The sequence below is a fragment of the Chiloscyllium plagiosum genome, chromosome 31 (genome assembly GCF_004010195.1).
Source record: "Chiloscyllium plagiosum isolate BGI_BamShark_2017 chromosome 31, ASM401019v2, whole genome shotgun sequence".
NCBI classification, from domain to species: domain Eukaryota; kingdom Metazoa; phylum Chordata; class Chondrichthyes; order Orectolobiformes; family Hemiscylliidae; genus Chiloscyllium; species Chiloscyllium plagiosum.
The window spans coordinates 44,917,472-44,938,926 of NC_057740.1; the positions used below are offsets into that span (position 1 = coordinate 44,917,472).

The 21,455-nt window shown below is 42.7% G+C and overlaps 1 protein-coding gene across 3 annotated transcripts in view; it reads left to right on the forward strand.

Moving 5' to 3' along the window:
- The window catches only part of mlx (MAX dimerization protein MLX), a 56,701-nt gene that overhangs the window by 24,131 nt on the left and 11,115 nt on the right, over window positions 1-21,455 (forward strand). For 2 of the 3 annotated variants that reach the window (XM_043721575.1, XM_043721576.1), the window contains exons 7-8: window positions 7,152-7,353; window positions 11,610-11,762. In XM_043721575.1, the coding sequence (XP_043577510.1) occupies window positions 7,152-7,353; window positions 11,610-11,762 (355 nt within the window). The remainder of the gene's footprint in view (window positions 1-7,151; window positions 7,354-11,609; window positions 11,763-21,455) is intronic. The other variant, XM_043721579.1, reaches the window with a different exon arrangement.

The window sequence follows — 21,455 nt, forward strand, 5'->3', positions numbered from 1 at the left end:
CTGACCAATTTTCACAACGCCCTTCCTTTTTATATTCTCAACATCATATCCTCATTGGTCCAATGTTGTCAATACAATAAATTCAAATTCAATTGCTTTTGGCATCCTGAGCATAATTTAAATTAATTGATTAAATTCAAATCCGGTTGCCTTAACATTAAAACACAACCTCAAGCTGATTGTTGCATATTATCAATTTTCAGCACCCTCTGCACTGTCAGCTAATCACAGATACATGTGCTCTCAGCTCAAAAAAGGCACCTTTCTCTTAAAGTGACCATACACCTTTTTGATTTCGTAACATATGTATTACACACAACTAAAGTCCCATGACTGATCCCTGTGGGACACCACTAATTATTGATTTCCATTCTGAAAAGCATCCTTCCACTGCTACTCTCAGTCTTCTCTGATCAAGCCAGTTGCGTATCCATTTAGCCAGTTCATCCTATTAGACTCGTCCTTTGTATCAGCCTGCTAATGAGGCACCTTATCAAGTGACTTACTAAAATTCATGTAGACAGTATCCACTGGCCTACCCTCATCATTCTTGTCACCATCTGAAAAAACTCAATCAAGTTGGTGAGACATGATATCACCACCCCCCCCCACAAACCCATTCTGCCTATCACAAATAAGTCCATTCACTTCCAAATGTGAATAAATCCTGTCTTTCAGTACCTTCTCCAACAGCTTCCCCACCACTGCGATTATCAGCTTTGTCAAAAAAAAAAGCATACCCAAGGTGTAGGCAAATAAAAACAGACAAAGTCCTTGAAGAATTTAGAGAAAGCAGGAAGGAATTCAAACAGGGAGTTAGGAGGAATAAAAGGGGCTACAAAGAAACTTTTACAGCCTAGGAACAGGTCCTTTGGCCTACCAAGCCTGAGCTGATCCAAATCCACTGTCTAAACGTTTCGCCCAATTCCTAAGCATCTGTATCACTCTGCTCCCCACCTACTCATGCATCTGTCCAGACACACCTTAAATGAATCTACTATGCCTGCCTCTACTACCTCTGCTGGCAATGCGTTCCAGACACTGCCACCCTTTGTGTAAAGTATTTGCTGCGTGTATCCACCTTTTCACCTCTCACCTTGAAAGCGTGACCTCTCATTTTGAATCCTTCACCCTGAGAAAAAGCTTGTCTATATCCTTCATGATTTTGTAGACCTCAATCAGATCACCCCTCAATCTCCTTTTTTCTAATGAAAACAATCCTAACCTACTCAACCTCTCTTCATAGCTAGCACCTTCCATACCAGGCAACATTCTTGTAAACCTTCTCCAAAGTATCCACATCCTTTTGGTAGTGTGGTGATCAGAACTGTACATGGTATTCTAAATGCGGCCAAACCAAAGTCTTGTACAATTTTAACATGCCCTGCCAGCTCTTATATTCAATACCCCGCCTGATGAAGGCAAGCATACCGTATGCCTTCTTGACCACCCCATCCACCTGTGCAGCCACCTTCAGGGTACAATGGACCTGAACTCCCAGATCTCTGTACTCATCTACATTTCGCTCTAGAATTAGACTTGTCTAAATGCATCAGCTCACATTTGTCTGGATTGAAGTCCATCTGTCACTTTTCCCCCCAACTCTCCAGTCTGTCAATACTCTCCTGTATTCTTTGACAGTCCCCTATGTTTTCTGCTACTCCACCAATCTTTGCGTCATCTGCAAACTTGCAGATCATACCAATAGTGCCCTCTTCCAGATCACTTATGTATATCACAAACAACTGTGGCCCCAACACTGATGCCTGTAGAATACCACTGGTCACCTTTTCTCCATTTTGAGAAACTCCCTTCAACTATTACTCTCTGTGTCTTGTTGCTCAACCAGTTCTTTATCTAGCTAGGTAGAATACCCTGCACAAAATGTGACTTCACTTTCTCCATTAGTTTACCATGGAGAGCCTTATGAAACGTCTTACTAAAGTCCATGTACATGACGTCTACAGGGCTATGAAATATCCAGCAAGATTAAAGGCATTTATTCATATATTAGGAACAAGAAGGTAGCTAGGGAAAGAATAGGCCCACTCAAGGATAAAGGAGGGAGGTTGCTTGTGAGTCCAGAGGAAATGGGTGAGATCTTTAATGAATACTTTACATCAGTATTCACCAAAGAACAGGACATGAGGGATGTTGATGTTAGGGAAAGGTGTGTGAATACCCTTGGGCAGGTCAACATAATGGAGGAGGAAGTGTTCAAAGTCTTGAAATGCATTAAGGTAAACAAGTTCCCAGAGCCAGGTGGAATCTATCCCAGGATATTTTGGGAAGCAAGGGAGGAAATATCTTAACAGACATCTTTGCATCCTCTTTGGCTTCAGACAAGATTCAGAAAATTAGAGAATGGTTAATGTTGTTCCTTTGTTTAAACAGCTAAATGGAGACACGCACGGGAATTCCTAGAGGCCTGGCATTCAAACTGCAATTCCATCAATAAACACATCAATTGCATTACAGAGAATTTGCATTGATGAAACGCGTGTTATAACAGAACAGCCTATATCTCTTTGAGTATGCCTGATCTTCCTCGTAGCGATATTTGCTTTCGTCCCAAGCGCTTCCTCAACCTGTTACTCCGCTTCCCATCCCAAGCCAAACCAGTTTAAATCCTCCCAATTGACACTATTAAACGTCTCTGCCAGGATATTGGTGTCCCTCCAGTTCAGGTGCAACCAGTCCTCCTTATGTAGATCCCACCTTCCTTTGAAGACAACGCAATGATCTACATATCTGAAACCCTCCCCCTTATTCCAGCTCTTTTGCCACGTGTTCAATTGTACTATGTCTCTGTTCCTAGCCTCAGTAGCATGTGACACAGATTATAATCCTGAGATTACTATCCTAGAGGTCTTTAGTTTATTACCTAAATCCCAGAATTCTTATTATAGTACCTTGTCACTCTTCCACCCGTGTCATTTGTCCCAGTATAGACATTTGTTCCAGTCTAGACAATGACTTCTGTCTGTTTACCCTGTTTCAGGATACTCTATACCGACTCAGACATCCATGACCCTGGCACCAGGGAGGCAACATACCATACTGGAGTCTCTCATGGCTGCAGAAGCACCTGTCTGTGCCCCTGACTATCGATTCTCCCAATTACTACTGCTGTACTACGATTTGTCCCTCCCCTCTGTACAGCAGGGCTGCTGCAGGTGTTGTCACTTGATGGGCCATCCCTCTCATCATTATCCAAAACAGAATATTTGTTTGATAGGGGAACTGCAGCAGGGGGCTCTTGCGCTGACTGCCCTCTGCTTCTAGCAATTACCCATCTATCTTCCTGTATCTTAGGTGTGACCACGTTTCTATAACTTCTATCGATGACATTGTGCCATTTGTCTGCTCCTTAGTGTTTCTAACTGCTGCTCAAACCGATCTATTCACTCAGTGTGCAGCTGCAGCCAATGTAATTATCAGGTATGCTCTTAGCACCTATGATTGACCACTTCTCACAGGTGGAACACAAAACCCCACCAACAGACGCGACTAACATTTATTAACAGCAACACATTCTTCAGACTAGGCAGTTTACAACCTTCTAGGTTTAGTATTGAGTTCAACACCTTCCGATTGTGAACTTACTTACATTTCTTCCCTTTTAGTTTTATTTGTTGCATTCTCTGTCGTCATGTCCTCCCTCCCCTCCCCCAACTGTGGTGGGACCATCTGTTCTTTCCAGTCCCGTTTGACAGTTAGACACATCATTGTTCTGCCATCCTCACATTCTGATCAGTTAATCTGTACTGTCAGCACCCTTTTACCCCCATACTATTGCATATGCCCCCTTCATGTCAGCTTTGAAGAGTCCTCTAGACTCGAAACGTTGGCTTACTTTCTCTACATGGATGCTGTCTGACCTGCTATGATTTCTAGCATTTTTTTTGTTTTCAGGACAGATTCCAGTATCTGCAGTAATTTGCTCCAACATTTAAAAGACATTTGGACAGGAAGAGTTTAGGGGGATATGGACCAAACACAGGCAAATAGGACTAGTTCAGATTAAGAAACCTTATTGGCATGGACAGGTTGGGCCAAATGACCTGTTTCCTTACTGTATACCTCTATGACTCTATCACATTTAATATTGTGCCAAGGGAATACAATGGAGAGTTACTTAAATGTGAAGGATGGACTTCATCTCCACAAGGGCTGTTTGTTGATGTCTCCTTCCAGTACTGGCATGGATTGAGGCATCAGAAACCGGTAGGACGAGGTCAGTTAAATCTTTCTTTTCTGAAGAAGAGTCATATCAGACTTAAAATGTTAACCCAGTTTTTCTCTCACTACATTACATATGCTGCCAGACCTGCTGAGTTTTTTCAGAACTCTTTTTACTTTAGTTCTTTTTCTCACCACCTGTTGCATCAGCAAACTCCTTTAGGATTCAATGCTGAGAACTTATACAGTCAGGAAGGATTGTCATATACAATTGTGCCTCTGCCGTTTGTAAGTCTGACCTGCCATTGGAAGATCATATCCAGGGATTGTGATGATAGTATCTGCGACATTCTTTGTAGGATGTGACTTTATCTGTATGATTCTGTTGGCTTGTGCTTAACTATTCTGTGGGACTGCGCTGCAAGTTTTGGAACCAGCCCCTCGGTGTTACTATGAAGCACTTCATGGGTCAACAGAAATGGGTCTACAATTGCTGTTTTAATGCCTAGGTAAATGCTGGGTGATTCGTGCAGTTTCCTTCCTTTTCTTGGACTTTGGAGCAGTTTTAGACCCTACTGAGTGGCTTTCCAAGCCATTTGAAAAGGCATTTAAAATTCAGTCACATCGCTGTGGATGTGAAGTCACATATAGACTAGAACAGGTACATGTCTTCCCTAAAAGGCATTGGCAGACCAGATGGTTTTCTCAACAATTGATAATCGTTTGATAGTCATCATTAGGCTTGCTTTTTAATTCCAGATTTATTAATTGAATTCACATTTCATCATCTGCTATTTTGGGATTCAAACTCATGCTCAAAAAGTATTGGCCTCTCCTTCTGTATTACTGGTACAGTGACATTACATCGGGAAAGAAGACTGGTATGGTGATAATGTTAAGATGTAAAACTTGTTAGACCACTTAAACTGCAATAGGTTTTATATACCGATTAATTCCAAATTCAGAGACATTATAAAATACAACACTGGAGTAATTAGGTAAGATGCCTAAAGATTTTAAGGGTCTCCATAAAGGAGGAATTTGAGTTAGAGAAACAGGAGGATGCAGAGGGAGGGAGATTTGGGTCCAGGAAACTAAAGAAACAGTTTCAAATAACAGAGCAATCAAAATTGGGGTCACCTAAGAGGGCTGAATTAGAGAAGCACCTTGGAGAGTTATTAAACAGAAAGAGATTACAAAGCTATGGATGAATTTGAAAACCAGGGTGAGAGTTTTGCAATTGGTACATTGCTTAACCGGCACCATTGTATTTCATCGAGCACAATGGTATTGGATGAACCTGACTTGGTGCAGGTTAGGACATGAGCAACATAGTTTTGGACGGTCTCAGTTTTACTGAGGGCAGGAAGTGGAAATTGACCAGGAGTGTGTTAGAATAGTCAAATCTAGAGTCTCAGCAGCAGATAGGTTGAGGCTTGGCAGCGTCAGGTGAGGTTACAGAGGTTGAAATAGGAGATCTTAAGCATGGTGGAGACATATCCCAGGACTAAGAATAACACCAAGTTTGGTAGCAGTGTAATTCAACTTTGGATAATTGGAGAGTGATGGAGTCAGTGGTGAGAAAATTTTCCCGGTCTTTAGAAAAGTTTTGCTTATCCAGCACTGAATGTCGAACAAGTGGTTTGACAAATTAGATAATGGAAAGATTGAGAAACCTGATGGTGAAGTAGAGCTGAGAATTATCAGCTGATGTGTTTTTAAATGATGTCATTGTAAGGAAGCTTGTACATGAGAAATAGGAGGAGGCTGAGGTTAGATTGGAGAACACCATAGTGAGTGGTGTTAGAGTGGAAACTGAAGCCATTGCAAGTGATACACTGGTTATGATTAGATAAATAAAAATGGAACCAGGTGATGCAAATTATTGCAAGCTGAACTCCAAGGATCAGAAATTGGCTAGCTGAAAGAAGACAGAAGGTGGTGGTTGATGGGAAATATTCATCATGGAGCTCACTTACCAGTGATATGCCGCAAGAATCGGTTTTGGGGCCACTGCTATTGGTCATTCTTATAAATGATCTGAAGGTGGGTGTAGAAGGATGGGTTAGTAAGTTTGCAGATGACACTAAGGTAGGCAGAGTTTTGGAAATGCTGAAGGATGTTGTGGGTTACAGAGGGACATAGATAAGATGCAGAGCTGGGCTGAAAGTGGCAAATGGAGTTTAATGCGGAAAAGTGAGAGGTAGTTCACTTTGAAAGAAGTAACAGGAATGAAGAGTACTGGGGTAATGGTAAAATTCTTAGCAGTGTGGATGAACAGAGAGATCTCTGTCCAGGTGCATAAATCCCTGAACGTTGCCACCCAGGTTGATAGGGTTGTTAAGAAGGCATAAGGTATGTTGGCGTTTATTGGTAGGGGGATTAAATTTCGGAGCCACAAGGTCATGCTTCAGCTGTACAAGACACTGGTAAGGTCGCACATGAGTATTGTGTGCAGTTTTGGCCACCGCATTATAGGAAGGATGTGGAAGCTTTGAAAAGGGTTCAGAGATTTATTAGGATGTTGCCTGGTATGGAGGGAAGGTCTTAAGAGGAAAGGCAGAGGGAACTGAGGCTGTTTTCGTTGGAGAGAATAAGGTTGAGAGGTGACTTAATTGAGATGTATAAGATAATCAGAGGGTGAGATAGGATGGACAGTAAGAGCCTTTTTCCTCGGATAGTGAAGACTAACAAGAGGGCACATAGCTTAAATTGAGGGGTGATCAATTTAGGACAGTTATCAGGAGTAGTTTCTTTACTCAGAGTAGTAGGAACAGCCGGTCTGCAACGGTCTGCAACTCGCCAACGTTAAGGACATTTAAATGGGCATTGGACGTACATATGTATAATAATGGAACAGTGTAGGCGAGGTGGGCATCAGATTAATATCACAGCTCGATGCAACATCGAGGGCCACAGAGCCTGTACTGTGCTGTAACGTTCTGTTCTAAGTATTTTTCTGTTTTCAGGAATTATGAAGCGATTGTAAAAGCCCATCGGAGTAATCCTCACCAAGGCAAGGATCAGGTGACTGATCAAGTCAAGTTCAGTATATTTCAGAGCATCATGGACTCCCTGTTTCAGACCTTCAATGCCTGCATCTCTGTGACCAGCTTCCAGGAGTTGTCAGCTTGCGTCTTCAGCTGGATTGAGGAACACTGCAAACCACAGGTCAGAGTCCAGAACAATGCTTGAGCACAAGACGCTGGCAGAAAATCAGTTTTCTTTATGGCAGATAATTGATATCTAACTTACAATCAGCATTGAACAACTTCTGAGAAGTGCTTTGATGAGCACATGGATGGCAAAATAGAAAATACTTGTGCATGTTATCACCTGCTTTATTAGCTCTGAGATAATGTTTGCACAACATTCTCTAAGTTTGGATGTTAGCAACCCCCCCCCCCCCCCCCCCACCCAACACACACACACACAAGAAAACCATTAGTGCTGTACCTCCTTGGAATTGGTGTTAATGCTGTATTTCCTTTCAGATTTTTTATCAGAACTCCACACCCTCTGGTGATGCATTTAAAATCCTAACTATTTGCTGCATTTAAAAAAAAAAGTTTTTCTTGATTGTGAGTGCTTCTTTTGGCAATTACCTTCAATCTATACACTCTAGTTCTTAATCCTTTCACCAGTGGGAACAGCTTTTTTCCTTCTACTCTATGCAGACCCCTCATAATTTTGAGATTATCAAATCTCGCAACCTCCTCTTCAAAATGAACAGTCCCAACTTGTTAAATCTGCAATACTGAAGTCCCTCTTCTCTGGAACCATTTCTTGTGAATCTTTTCCACACTCTTTCCTGTGCCTTCACATCCTTCCTGAACTGTGGTGGCAAACTGAATGTAGAACCATAGCTGAGACCAAACTAATACTTCATTCAGGTTTAACATGATTTTCCTGCTTTTGTACTTTGACCCCCTCCTGTTAAAGTATAGTTTTATTAAGCATGCTCTCAACTTATTTTGCCACATCAGTGATTTATCCATATATACACTCAAAACCTTCTCCGTAAGATCTATAAAAAATAGGAACAGCAATAGACTGTTCATAAGACAATCCCTGCATTATCAGGGATCAAAGTTGTGAACCTTCTCTGAATTGCCTCTAATGTAATAATATTTCTCGTTAAATAAGCAGACAAAAACTGTTGACGGTACTCCAGGTGTGGTCTCACCAGTATCTTATACATTTGCAGTAAGACTTGAATATTCTTATACTCAATCTCTTCGAAATCAGGACCAACATACCATTTAGCTTCCTGATTGACCGCTGCACCTGTGTGTAAGCTTTCTGTGATTCTTACCTCCCAAGTCCCTTTGGGTTACCTCTTTCTGCAGCTTTCTCTATTTAAATAATACTGTTCTTAGAGTCATAGAGATGGACAGCACGGAAACAGACCTTCAGTCCATCCCATCCATGCCAACCAGATATCCCAACTCAATCTAGCCCCACCTGCCAACACCTGGCCCATATCCCTCCAAACCCTTCCTATTCATATACCCATCAGGATGTCTTTTAAATGTTGCAATTGTACTAGCCTCCACCACTTCCTCTGGAGCTCATTCCATACACACACCACCCTCTGCGTGAAAAAGTTGCCCCTTAGGTCTCTCTTATATTTTTCTCCTCACTCTAAATCTATGCCCTCTAGTTCTGGACTCCCCCACCCCAGGGAAAAGACTGTCTATTTATACCATCCATGTCCCTCATGATTTTATAAACCACTATAAGGTCACCCCACAGCCTCCACCACTCCATGGAAAACAGCCCTAACCTATTCAACCTCTCCCTAGACTCAAATCCTCCAACCCTGGCAACAACCTTGTAAATCTTTTCTGAACCCGTTCAAGTTTCACAACATCTTTCCGATAGGAAGGAGACCAGAATTGCACGCAATATTCTGACAGTGGCCTAACCAATGTCCTGTACAACTGCAACATGACCTCCTAACTCCTGTACTCAATACTCTGACCAATAAAAGAAAGCATACCAAACACCGCCTTCACTATCCTATCTACTTGCGACTCCACTTTCAAGGAGCTATGAACCTGCACTCCAAGATCTCTTTGTTCAGCAACACTCCCGAGGACTTTACCATTAAGTGTTAGATTTGCTTTCCCAAAATGCAGCACCTCACATTTATCTAAATTAAACTCCATCTGTCACTTATCAGCCTATTGGCCCATCTGATCAAGATCCTGTTATAATCTGAGGGAACCTTCTTCCCTGTCCACTACACCTACAATTTTGGTGTCATCAGCAAACTTACTAACTGTACCTCTTATGTCGCATCCAAATCATTTATGTAAATGACAAAAATTAGAGGACCCAGCACCAATCCTTGTGGCACTCCACTGGTCACAGGCCTCCACTCTGAAAAACAACCCTCCACCATCACCCTCTGTCTTCTACCTTTGAGCCAATTCTGTATCCAAATGGCTAGTTCTCCCTGTATTCCATGAGATCTGACTCATGGGGAACCTTGTCGAACACCTTACTGAAGTTCATGTAGATCACATCTACTGCTCTGCCCTCATCAATCCTCTTTGTTACTTCTTCAAAAAACTCAGTCAAGTTTGTGAGACATGATTTCCCACGCGTAAAGCCATGCTGACTATCCCTAATCAGTCCTTGCCTTTCCAAATACATGTACATCCTGTCCCTCAGGATTCCCTCCAACAACTTGCCCATCACCGACATCAGCCTCACTAGTCTATAGTTCCCTGGCTTGTCCTTACCACCTTTCTTAAACAATGGCACCACGTTAGCCAACCTCTAGTCTTCGGCATCTCACCTGTGACTATCGATGATACAAATATCTCAGTAAGAGGCCCAGTAATCACTTCCCTAGCTTCCCACAGAGTTCTAGGGTACACCTGATCAGATTCTGGGGATTTATCCACTTTTATGCGTTTCAAGACATCCAGCACTTCCTCCTGTGTAATATGGACATTTTCAAGATGTCACCATCTATTTCCCTACATTCTATATCTCCATGTCCTTTTCCACAGTAAACACTGATGCAAAATACTTGTTTAGTATTTGCCCCATCTCCCTGCTCTTTCGTTGCGCCTTCTAAAGAGAAAGACCCTGCTCTTTCGTTGCGCCTTCTAAAGAGAAAGATTTTCCCACGTTATACTCCATTTGCCAACTCCTTTTCCACAGTAAACACTGATGCAAAATACTTGTTTAGTATTTGCCCCATCTCTCTGCTCTTTCGTTGCGCCTTCTAAAGAGAAAGATTTTCCCACGTTATACTCCATTTGCCAACTTATTGGCCATTTACTTACCCTATCGATATCTTTCTGTTAACTGTTTGTATCCCTGTACCAACCTGTCTCTTTATTTTTGCGACATTAGCAAATTTGGCTACAGTACATTCATTTCCTTCCTCCAAGTCTTCCACTTTAGAATTGAGCCCTTTATTTCATAGAATCCTAGAATCCATACAGGTGGAAACAGTTCATTTAACCCATCACGTTCACACCAACCCTCGAAAGACCATCCCACTCAGGTCCATCCTCCGACCCTGTCCATGTAACCCTGCATTTCCAAAGGCTAGTCCACTTAAAACCTATACATATCTGGCCATTTCGGGCAGTTTAGCATGGCCAATCCACCTAATCCATACAACTTTGTGCTGTGGAAGGAAACCAGAGTACCCGGAGGAAAGTTGAAACTTTATTGCTGGAACAGCACAGCAGGTCAGGCAGCATCCAGGGAACAGGAGATTCGACGTTTCGGGCACAGGCCCTTCTTCAGGAATGTACCCGGAGGAAACCCTTGCAGACACAGAGAGAATGTGAAAACTCTGTATAGATAGTCATCTGAGGGTGGAAACAAACCTGGGTTCCTGGCGCTGTGAGGCAGCAGTGCTAACCACTGAGGCACCGTGTTTGTCTCTTCATGTTCTTTCTATGAAAATAAATCACTTCACACTGCTAAAATAAATTCCATCTGCCATGAATACCCATTCCAACAACCTCTCTGTTAATATTATAAATAATATTTATATTTATATTGAACACATGGATTGTCCAAAGCACATGAAACATTGATTGTTTATTCTGCTGCTGTCAGGTCATTACAAACATGAAGGAAAATTCAGGTTAAACCGTTACGTGATTAGCAAGTTCAGTCGTGCCATGATGGCTAGAATGTTCAGGTCCAGATTAGTGGCAGTATTCTCTTGTTGCAACACTGATCTGAGCAAATAGTAATGATTGGGTGATATCAATTTGCTGGAGATCTCCTCACCTGCTCATCTGTACTGTACTGTCCATGAGATCAAGGTTTTGTGGCATGTCACCAGTATTGGGATCTAAGTCAGTTAGATCTGTAAGAATCATAAGATCAACATAATTTGTCGCTTCAATTTCTGCCACCTGTCAGGTCATTCTTTCACCATTTTCCAGGATGGGAGTAGGCCTCCCTGTACTGGGCTGAAGTTGCTTACCTGCATTGACTTTTGCCAAAATATATTTCACAATGCCTGCATCTCTGTGACCAGCTTCCAGGAGTTGTCAGCTTGCGTCTTCAACTGGATTGAGGAACACTGCAAACCACAGGTCAGAGTCCAGAACAATGCTTGAGCACAAGACGCTGGCAGAAAATCAGTTTTCTTTATGGCAGATAATTGATATCTAACTTACAATCAGCATTGAACAACTTCTGAGAAGTGCTTTGATGAGCACATGGATGGCAAAATAGAAAATACTTGTGCATGTTATCACCTGCTTTATTAGCTCTGAGATAATGTTTGCACAACATTCTCTAAGTTTGGATGTTAGCAACCCCCCCCCCACCCAACACACACACACACACTCTCTCAAGAAAACCATTAGTGCTGTACCTCCTTGGAATTGGTGTTAATGCTGTATTTCCTTTCAGATTTTTTATCAGAACTCCACACCCTCTGGTGATGCATTTAAAATCCTAACTATTTGCTGCATTTTTAAAAAAAAAAGTTTTTCTTGATTGTGAGTGCTTCTTTTGGCAATTACCTTCAATCTATACACTCTAGATTCACAATTTTAGCAGTAATCATCAATATCAGCAGCCATCCTGGGCCAGCAACACTGCCGTCTGGTCAGGGCAAACATATTTTCTGTCACTTGGTGTCCTGCTTGATAAATAGCTGTAGCACACTTGATACTGTTGAAAAGGATGAGTTGCGTACCCTGTCTCTCCTTGTCATGAAACAGCTGATAAAGGACTCCATCCTCTTCCTTGATCCCTCCTTCAGCATCTCAACAGTTTTCCTCATCAGCCGGTCCTTGGGCTGGTGGAAGTTGACCTTTCCAGTCTGCTAATATCAGTCAATCAACTAAAACTGTCTGCATTTCTCTTTTCAGATAGATGCCAAAGGGAACTCATAGCTAGCTCCACCTGTCTGGATCCAGTTTGGATCTCATTGGTGACAGTCCACTGTTTTTTAGTCCAAATGCCTTAACAAATTGGGATCAGAATGCTGATTAGAAGGCACAGAATTACGTGTGGCTGCTGCAGTAATATTCTGTTGAGAGGCTATCCCCTCCAACAGTATCCAGTCTACCTGACTGGACCTGCAGTGCGACCACCTTCCCGTAACTAGTGTCTATCGCATTCGTTGCCCCCACCCCCTGTATGCTCCTCAGTATGTTCAACTACTGCTCCAACCAAACTAATAGGTCTGCGAGGAGCTGAAGCTCATCACACTTTCTTCTGACATAGTCATAACAGACACTAGACTGTTCCGTGGCAGGAGAAGCACACCACTGCCTTAACTGTCATCCCTACTCCTTTTATACTAAGATAAAATAATTATTAAAATTTTTACAAATATATTTTAGCAATAATCTTCCTGCCTATACAGTACATAATCACAAATGCAGTACAGTTTTGTACAGCAGCATATCAAGGAAACAAACATTGGAGTTTTACTCTATCCAAAAAAACCAAAGGCATCTCTTTCTTGAGCAAGACATATTTACATGCAATTGAGGAATGAGGAGGGTCTGATAACTCAACGAATCCACATTTAATTTAGGCAGAAGGACTTCAGTCTTTTCCCAATGCTGTCCACCTTTCCTTGCCTTTACCTTGCTCACCTTTCTTAACGAAGCTCGATATTCACCTAGATCGACACTTAACTGATCTGCTATGCAGTCATTGTGACTGAACCGACTTCTCCCAGAATGCTATTCAACAACATCTTTCTGTCACCCTTAATTGGATGCTTGAAACTAAGTGTGTTCAACAACCCAGTAAACATGAGTACATGAGAAATAGGAGCAAGAATATGTCATTCCACCCCTCAAGACGGTCCCACCATTCAATAAGATCATCGCTGATCTGCCACGTCTTCCTAATCTTTCATGCCAGCTTGGCATACCCCTCAGCTCCCTGATATTTTAAAAGCTGTCAACCTCCTATTTAAATAAGTGACCTAGCCTCCAGACTCTCTGAAGTAGGTAAATCCAGATATCCTCTACCCTCTGAGGAGATTTCTTCGCATTTCAATTTTAAATGAGTGTCTCCTTTTTCTGTAACTTATGTTCCATATTTTGAGATTCTCCAACTTGTGGAAATATCTTCTCAACATCTATCATGTCAAGCCCCTCAGAATCTTGTATGTTTCAATAAAATCATTTCCTCCTCCTCCTAAGCTCTAATGAATAAAGACCTAATCTGTTTAACTATTCTTGATCCACTTCATCCCAGGTATGTGCCTAGTGAATCACTTCTGAACAGCCTTCAGTTATATTTTCTTATTTTGAATATCAGGAAAGGTAGGTAGGTATAGGGAAAGCTGGATGGCTAAAGAAATTGAGGGTTTGGTTAAGAAAAAGAAGGGAGCATATGTCAGGTATAGTCAGGATAGATTGAGTTAATCCCTAGAAGAGTATAAAAGCAAGAGTATACTAAAGAGGGAAATCAGGAGGGTAGAAAGGGAACACAAGATAGCTTTGGCAAATAGAGTTAAGGAGAATCCAAAGGGTTATTACAAATACAATAAGGGTAACTAGGGAGAGAATAGGGCCCCTCAAAGATCAGCAAGGCGGCCTTTGTGTGGAGCCGCAGGAGATGGGGGGAGATACTAAATGAGTACAGAGGAACCTTGATTATCTGAATAAGTTGGGCGGGCACTGTTTCGTTTGGATAATTGATTATTCGGTTCATTGATTTCCTCTGGGGCTTGGAGTTTTCTGTGAAGTCTGCTTCCCATTCAGGAGACTAGGCAGCAGCACACTGTGCGTGAGTCCCCGCCCCCAAAACCTGCCCAAATCCACTGCCCCCCTCCACCTCAGTCGTCCCCTCCACCCCGGAGGAGCAGCCAGACTGTACACCAATAGTAAGACTGCTGCTACCTTTGTGGGGTAAGTCTCCAAGCGAACACGAACAAACACACGGGCGCGCGCGCGCACACACGCACGCACATGCGCACACACACGCACGCACACAGAGCTTTACTGCAACGTTTTGACAGGTTCCACCTTTGCCCTGTACGTTGGAGAGATTATCTGGGGAAGGGGGGGATTTTAGGGTACGCCCCTGTGTAGAACTCCAGGGAAAGTGTGGGGGGATAGAGAGAGGGCGGGAGGTCAATCATTTAGAGATGGTGCCTGGACTATCCAGGACTGTTCTCAGCAGCATTTCAGTGAACCAAATTTTTAATCATTGTACCTGTAAACAAAAGATGCGTTCAAGGTTGAAACAGCTCTTTGACGTAATATTTCTGTCGAGACCTTGAGATCCCCTTTAAATAATCCAAGGGGGTGGTGGTGGAGGGTTGTTTTTCAGACTGGAGGTCTGTGACCAGTGGAGTGCCATAATTATCAGTGCTGGGTTCACTACTTTTCATCATTTTTATATAAATGATTTGGATGTGAACATGGGGATATAGTTAATAAGTTTGCAGATAACACCAAAATTGGAGGTGCAGTGGACAGCAAAGAAGGTTACCTCAGATTACAGCAGGATCTTGATCAGATGGGCCGATGGGCTGAGAAGTGACAGATGGAGTTTAATTTAGGTATATGCAAGGTACTGCATTTTGGGAAAGCAAATCTTAGCAGGCCTTACACACGTAATGGTAAGGTCCTAGGGAGTGTTGCTGAACAAAGAGACCTTGGAGTGCAAGTTCAAAGTTCTTTGAAAGTGGAGTTGCAGGTAGATAGGATAATGAAGGAGGTGTTTGGTATGCTTTCATTTATTGGTCAGAATATTGAGTACAGGAGTTGGGAGGTCATGTTGTGGCTGTACAGGACATTGGTTCGGCCACTGTTGGAATATTGTGTGCAATTCCGGTGTCTTTCCTATCGGAAAGATGTTGTGAAACTTGAAAGGGTTCAGAAAAGATTTACAAGGATGTTGCCAGCGTTGGAGGATTTGAGCAAGAGGGAGAGGTTGATCAGGCTGGGGCTGTTTTTCCTGGAACATCTGAGGCTGAAGTGTGACCTTATAGAGGTTTAGAAAATCATGAGGGGCACAGGTAGGATAAATAGACAAAGTCTTTTCCCTGGGTGGGGGAGTCCAGAACAAGAGGGCAAAGGTCTAAAGTGAGAGGAGAAAGATATAAAAGAGACCTGAGGGACAGCTTTTTTACGCAGAGGGTGGTGTGTATATGGAATGAGCTGCCAGAGGAAGTGATGGAGGCTAGTACAATTGCAATATTTAAAAAGCATCTGGATGGGTATATAAATAGGAAGATTTTGAAAGGATATGGGACAGTTGCTGGTAGATGGGACTAGATTGGTTTGGGATATCTGGTCGGCGTGGACAAGTTGGACCGAACGATCTGTTTCTGTGCTGTATATCTCTATGACTCTATATGGGCACCAAAACTATACACTGCAATCCAGGTGTGGACTTGCCAATACCTTGTACAGTTGTAACAAGACTTCCCTCTCTGGGTCTCTTCCAATTAGCTTACAGATGTTTGAAAATAGCTATGAGTGTTATTTTTTATAAATGCTTCAGACCATGCTTCCATCAGAATATTTCTGAACTGCTGAGAAGTCACCCACCTGAAAGCTAGCAGTTTGAGTTTTATACTAGAGTAATGCATATGTGGAGTTATGTACAGGAAGTGCTTCCGCCTGTAGAAGCTGGAGCTCCAGATTTCAAGAGTGAGCGGCAGTTGGAGACACTGTGCTGCATCCTCCAGGCTGAGTGTTATGTGAATAGCACTTTAGAGAGGTGGTCACACCACATCTCAAGGGATTGGAGGTGAGAAGGGAATAATGACCATTAGGCAGTCCAGATAGAACAGGCAGTTAGTGCAGCACTCCTCTGGGGTCCCACTCACTAACCAGTATTTGATTTTGGAAGCTGATCAGGGTGCTGATAGAGCTGTACAGCATGAAAAGAAACAGATCCTTTGGTCCGATTCATCCATGCTGACCAGATACCCTTAATTAATCTAGTCCCATTTGCAAGTGTTTGGCAGATATCCCTCTAAACCCTTTCTTTCATGTATCCATCCACATGTCTTTTAAATGTTGTAATTGTACCATTGTACTCCACTACTTCTGGCAGCTTATTTCCTCCATGTGAAAAAGTTGCCCCTTAGATTGCTTTTAAATCTCTCATCTTCTCATCTTAAACCTATGCCCTCTAGTTCTGTACTCACCTACTCTGGGGAAAAGACCTTATCTATTCATCCTATCCGTGCCTCTCATGATTTTGTACACTTCTATAAGGTCACTCCTCAGCCTCCAATGCTCCAGGGAAGATAGACCCAGCCAATGCAGCCTCTCACTATAACTCTAACCCTTCAACCCTAGCAACATCCTTGTAAATCATTTCTGAACCTGAACCAAAAGTGGCCTAACCAGTGTCCTGTATAGCTGCAACATGACCTCCCAACTCCTATATTCAGTACACTTACTATTAAAAATAAACATACCAAATGCCGCCTTCATTATCCTATCTACCTGTGACTCCACTTTCAAAGAACAATAAACCTATTATTCCAAACTTAACAATCATCCTACGTTCAAGTAGCATTCTTTTATGGCAAGGACCACAATACTAATCCATGAGGAACCCTTCTGCAGAAAGACTTCTAGCTACAAAAACACCTTTCAGACATCACATTCTGCTTCCTGCTGCTCAGCCAGTTCTGAATCCAATTAGCCAGATTTCCTTGGATCCCATGGGCTGTTACTTTTGCCATCAGTCTCAAATGTAGCACCTTATCAAAGATCTTCCTGAAGTCTGACTAGATCACGTTTAATGCATTGCCTTCATGTAGACACCTAGATGCCTGTTTGAAAAATATAATCCAGTTGGTCAGACATGACATCCCCTTAACAAAACCATGATGACTGTAGTTAATTAATCCCTGGATCTTCAGTGCAGGTTAATTCTGTCCCTCAGAGTTGCTGCCAATTGTTTCTCCACCACGGAGGTTAGATGGACTAGCCTTTAGTTTCTTGGTTTATTACTTGCACCCTTCTTGGGCAGAGTGACTGTGAAATTTATTGTGTAGATAGGAAGGGATTTGCACTTGCTGTGCAGCAATTTATTCTGCTGCCTCTTCAGCATGAGGTCTGCTACATCCTCATCCATGCCAACGGACATCTTCCCAATAATAGTTACTTCCCTTGTGCTTAGGAGATAAATTTTTCTTCTTAATAAGGTGATGTAATCCCATGACTGATGAAGGTAACTAGACCCTAACATTAATTCTGATTTCTCTCCACGGATGCTGCTAAACCTGCAGAGATTTTCCAGCAATTTCTGTTTTGTTTCTGATTCCTGGTATCTGCAGTTCTTTTGATTTCAACTAAATATTAACTTTGTCTCACTAATCAGAATGTACCTGCCTGATAAAGAACCAAGATCAGTACAGGAATAGGCCTTTCAAACCATCAAGCATATGCCAAACACGATGCCTTTCTAAACTAAAAACCCCTTGCCTCTAAGTGGTCCATATTCCTCTAATCCCTGCCTATTCATGTTTCTGTTAACATGCCTCTTAAACATTGCTATTTATCTGCTTATACCATTTGGCAACATATTTCGGACACTTACCACCCTCTGTGTAAATGGTGTGCCTCTCACCTTTCCTTCAAACGTGCCCCCTCTTACCTTAAATCTGTGTACCCTAATAATTGGCATTACTACCTTGGGAAGAAGACTCCAACTATCCATTTTATCTTTGCCTCTCATAATTATATAAACTCTATCAGATTGCTCCTCAGCCTCTGATGTTCAAGTGAAAACAAAACAAGTTTGGCCAATCTCTCCTCTATTCATATTTAATACCCTCGAAACCAAGCAACTCATTGTAACCATTTTCTGTATCCTCTTAAACTAGTTTGGCAGGTGGGTGGGAACCCAAGGGGAGGCTTTGAGTTAGCTAGAGTGCGTGAGGGCTTAAAGAAAGAGAATTAAGATGGTAGATAAAAACAAACTCGCAGCTGAGCAGTGTAACACTAAAATGAGTGGAAACCAAGTAGTGACAGAAAAGGAGAGAATATTTAGACGCAAATATTATTCTGATAGTGGTGTTAAGATTCAAAAAGAAGGTATTAAAATTAACATAAGGTCATTTTACCTGAATACCCGTAGCTTTTGAAATAAAGACAACAAGTTGATGGCTCAAATCATTGCAAATCGATATGACTTAGTGGCCGTTACAGAGCTGAAAATGTGTTGCTGGAAAAGCGCAGCAGGTCAGGCAGCATCCAAGGAGCAGGAGAATTGACGTTTCGGACATGAGCCCTTCTTCAGGAATTCCTGAAGAAGGGCTCATGCCTGAAATGTCGATTCTCCTGCTCCTTGGATGCTGCCTGACCTGCTGCGCTTTTCCAGCAACACATTTTCAGCTCTGATTCCAGCATCTGCAGTCCTCACTTTCTCCTGGCCGTTACAGAGACATGGTTGCAAGGTGGTCACAACTGGGAGTTAAATATCCAGAGGCTTCAGAATATTTGGAAGGGCAGGAAGGTGATGTAGCTCTGACGTTTTAAGGATGACATAAGGGTGATTAGTTAGAGAGGATTTAGTAAGGGGAGGTCGTGCCTGACAAACCTGTTGGAATTCTTTGAAGAGGTGACAAGTAGGTTAGACCAGGGAAACCCAGTGGATGTGGTCTATCTAGACTTCCAAAAGGCCTTCGTTTAGGTGCCACACTGGAGGCTGCTGAGTAAGGTGAGGGCCCATGGTGTTCGAGGTGAGCTACTGGTATGGATGGAGGATTGGCTGTCTGACAGAAGGCAGAGAGTTGGGTTAAAAGGTTCTTTTTCGGAATGGCAGCCAGTGACAAGCGGTGTCCCGCAGGGTTCAGTATTGGGGCTGCAGCTGTTCACGTTATATATTAATGATCTGGATGAAGGGACTGGGGGCATTCTAGCGAAGTTTGCCGATGATACGAAGTTAGGTGGACAGGCAGGTTGTACTGAGGAAGTGGGGTGGCTGCAGAAGGATCTAGACAGTTTGGGAGAGTGGTCCAGGAAATGGCTGATGGAATTCAATGTGAGCAAATGCGAGGTCGTGCACTTTGGAAAAAAGAATACAAGCATGGACTACTTTCTAAACGGTGAGAAAATTCATAAAGCCAAAGTACAAAGGGATCTGGGACTGCTAGTCAAGGATTCTCTAAAGGTAAACATGATTTAGAAAGCGAATGCAATGTTGTCATTTATCTCGAAGGTTGGAATATAAAAGCACCATTGTGCTACTGAGACTTTATAAAGCTCTGGTTAGGCCCCATTTGGAGTATTGTGTCCAGTTTTGGTCCCTACACCTCACAAAGGACATACTGGCACTGGAGCGTGTCCAGCGGAGATTCACACGGATGATCCCTGGAATGGTAGTCTAACATACGAGGAACGGCTGAGGATCCTGGGATTGTATTCATTGGAGTTTAGAAGATTAAGGGGAGATCTAATAGAAACTTACAAGATAATACATGGCTTGGAAAGGGTGGACACTAGGAAATTGTTTCCGTTAGGCGAGGAGACTAGGACCCGTGGACACAGCCTTAGAATTAGAGGGGGTAAATTCAGAACAGAAATGTGGAGACATTTCTTCAGCCAGAGATTGATGGGCCTGTGGAATTCATTGTCCGGAGTGCAGTGGACACCGGGACGCTAAATGTCTTCAAGGCAGAGATTGATAAATTCTTGATGTCACAAGGAATTAAGAGCTACGGGGAGAATCCGGATAAGTGGAGTTGAAATGCCCATTAGCCATGATTGAATGGCGGAGTGGGCCGAATGGCCTTACTTCCACTCCTATGTCTTATGGTCTTATAGCAGTTTTTGAGAAGATTTGTGGCTGAGGTTGAGGTTCAGGTTGTAAGTTTGCTTGCTGAGCTGGCAGGTTTGTTTTCAGACATTTAATCACCATGCTAGGTCATATAATCAGTGAGCCTCCAGTAAAGTACTGGTATTCTGTCCCGCTTTCTACTTGTGTGTCTTGATCTCTTAAGGTGGGTGATATCATTTGTGGTTCCTTTTCTTAGAGGTTGGTAAATGGGGTCCAATTCGTTGTGTTTATTGATGGAGTTGCAGTTTGAATGCCAGGTCTCTAGGAATTCCCATGCATGTCTCTGATTAGCCTGTCCTAGGATAAATGTGTTGTCTCAGTTGAAGTGGTGTCCTTCTGCATATGTATGTAAGGATACGAGTGATAGTGGGTCATGCGTTTTGGTGGCTAGTTGGTGTTCATGTATCCTGATGGCTAGTTTTCTGCCTGTCTGTCGGATGTAGTGTTTCTTACAGTCCTTGCATGGTATTTTGTAAATGACATTTGTTTTGCTGGTATAGCATCCTTTAGCTTCTTCAGTAGTTGTTTCAGTGTGTTAATCAGTTTGTGGGCTACCATGTTGCCATGGCGTCTGGTAGTCATCTCCGAGATGTCTTTGCTGTGTGGTAGTGTGGTTAGGGTTTCTGGGTGTGTTGTGACTACTTGTTTGGATTTGTTGTTTAAGAATTGGCGAACTGGGTTTATCGGCTACCCGTTCTTCTAGAATAGACAATAGGTGCAGGAGTAGGCCTGCACCACCATTCAATATGATCGTGGCTGATCATCCTTAATCAGTATCCTGTTCCTGCCTTATCTCCATAACCCTTGATTCCACTATCCTTGAGAGCTCTATCCAACTCTTTCTTAAATTAATCCAGAGACTGGGCCTCCACTGTCCTCTGGGGAAGAGCATTCCACACAGCCACCACTCTCTGAGTGAAGAAGTTTCTCCTCATCTCTGTCCTAAATGGTCTACCCCGTATTTTTAAGCTGTGTCCTCTGGATCGGCACTCACCCATCAG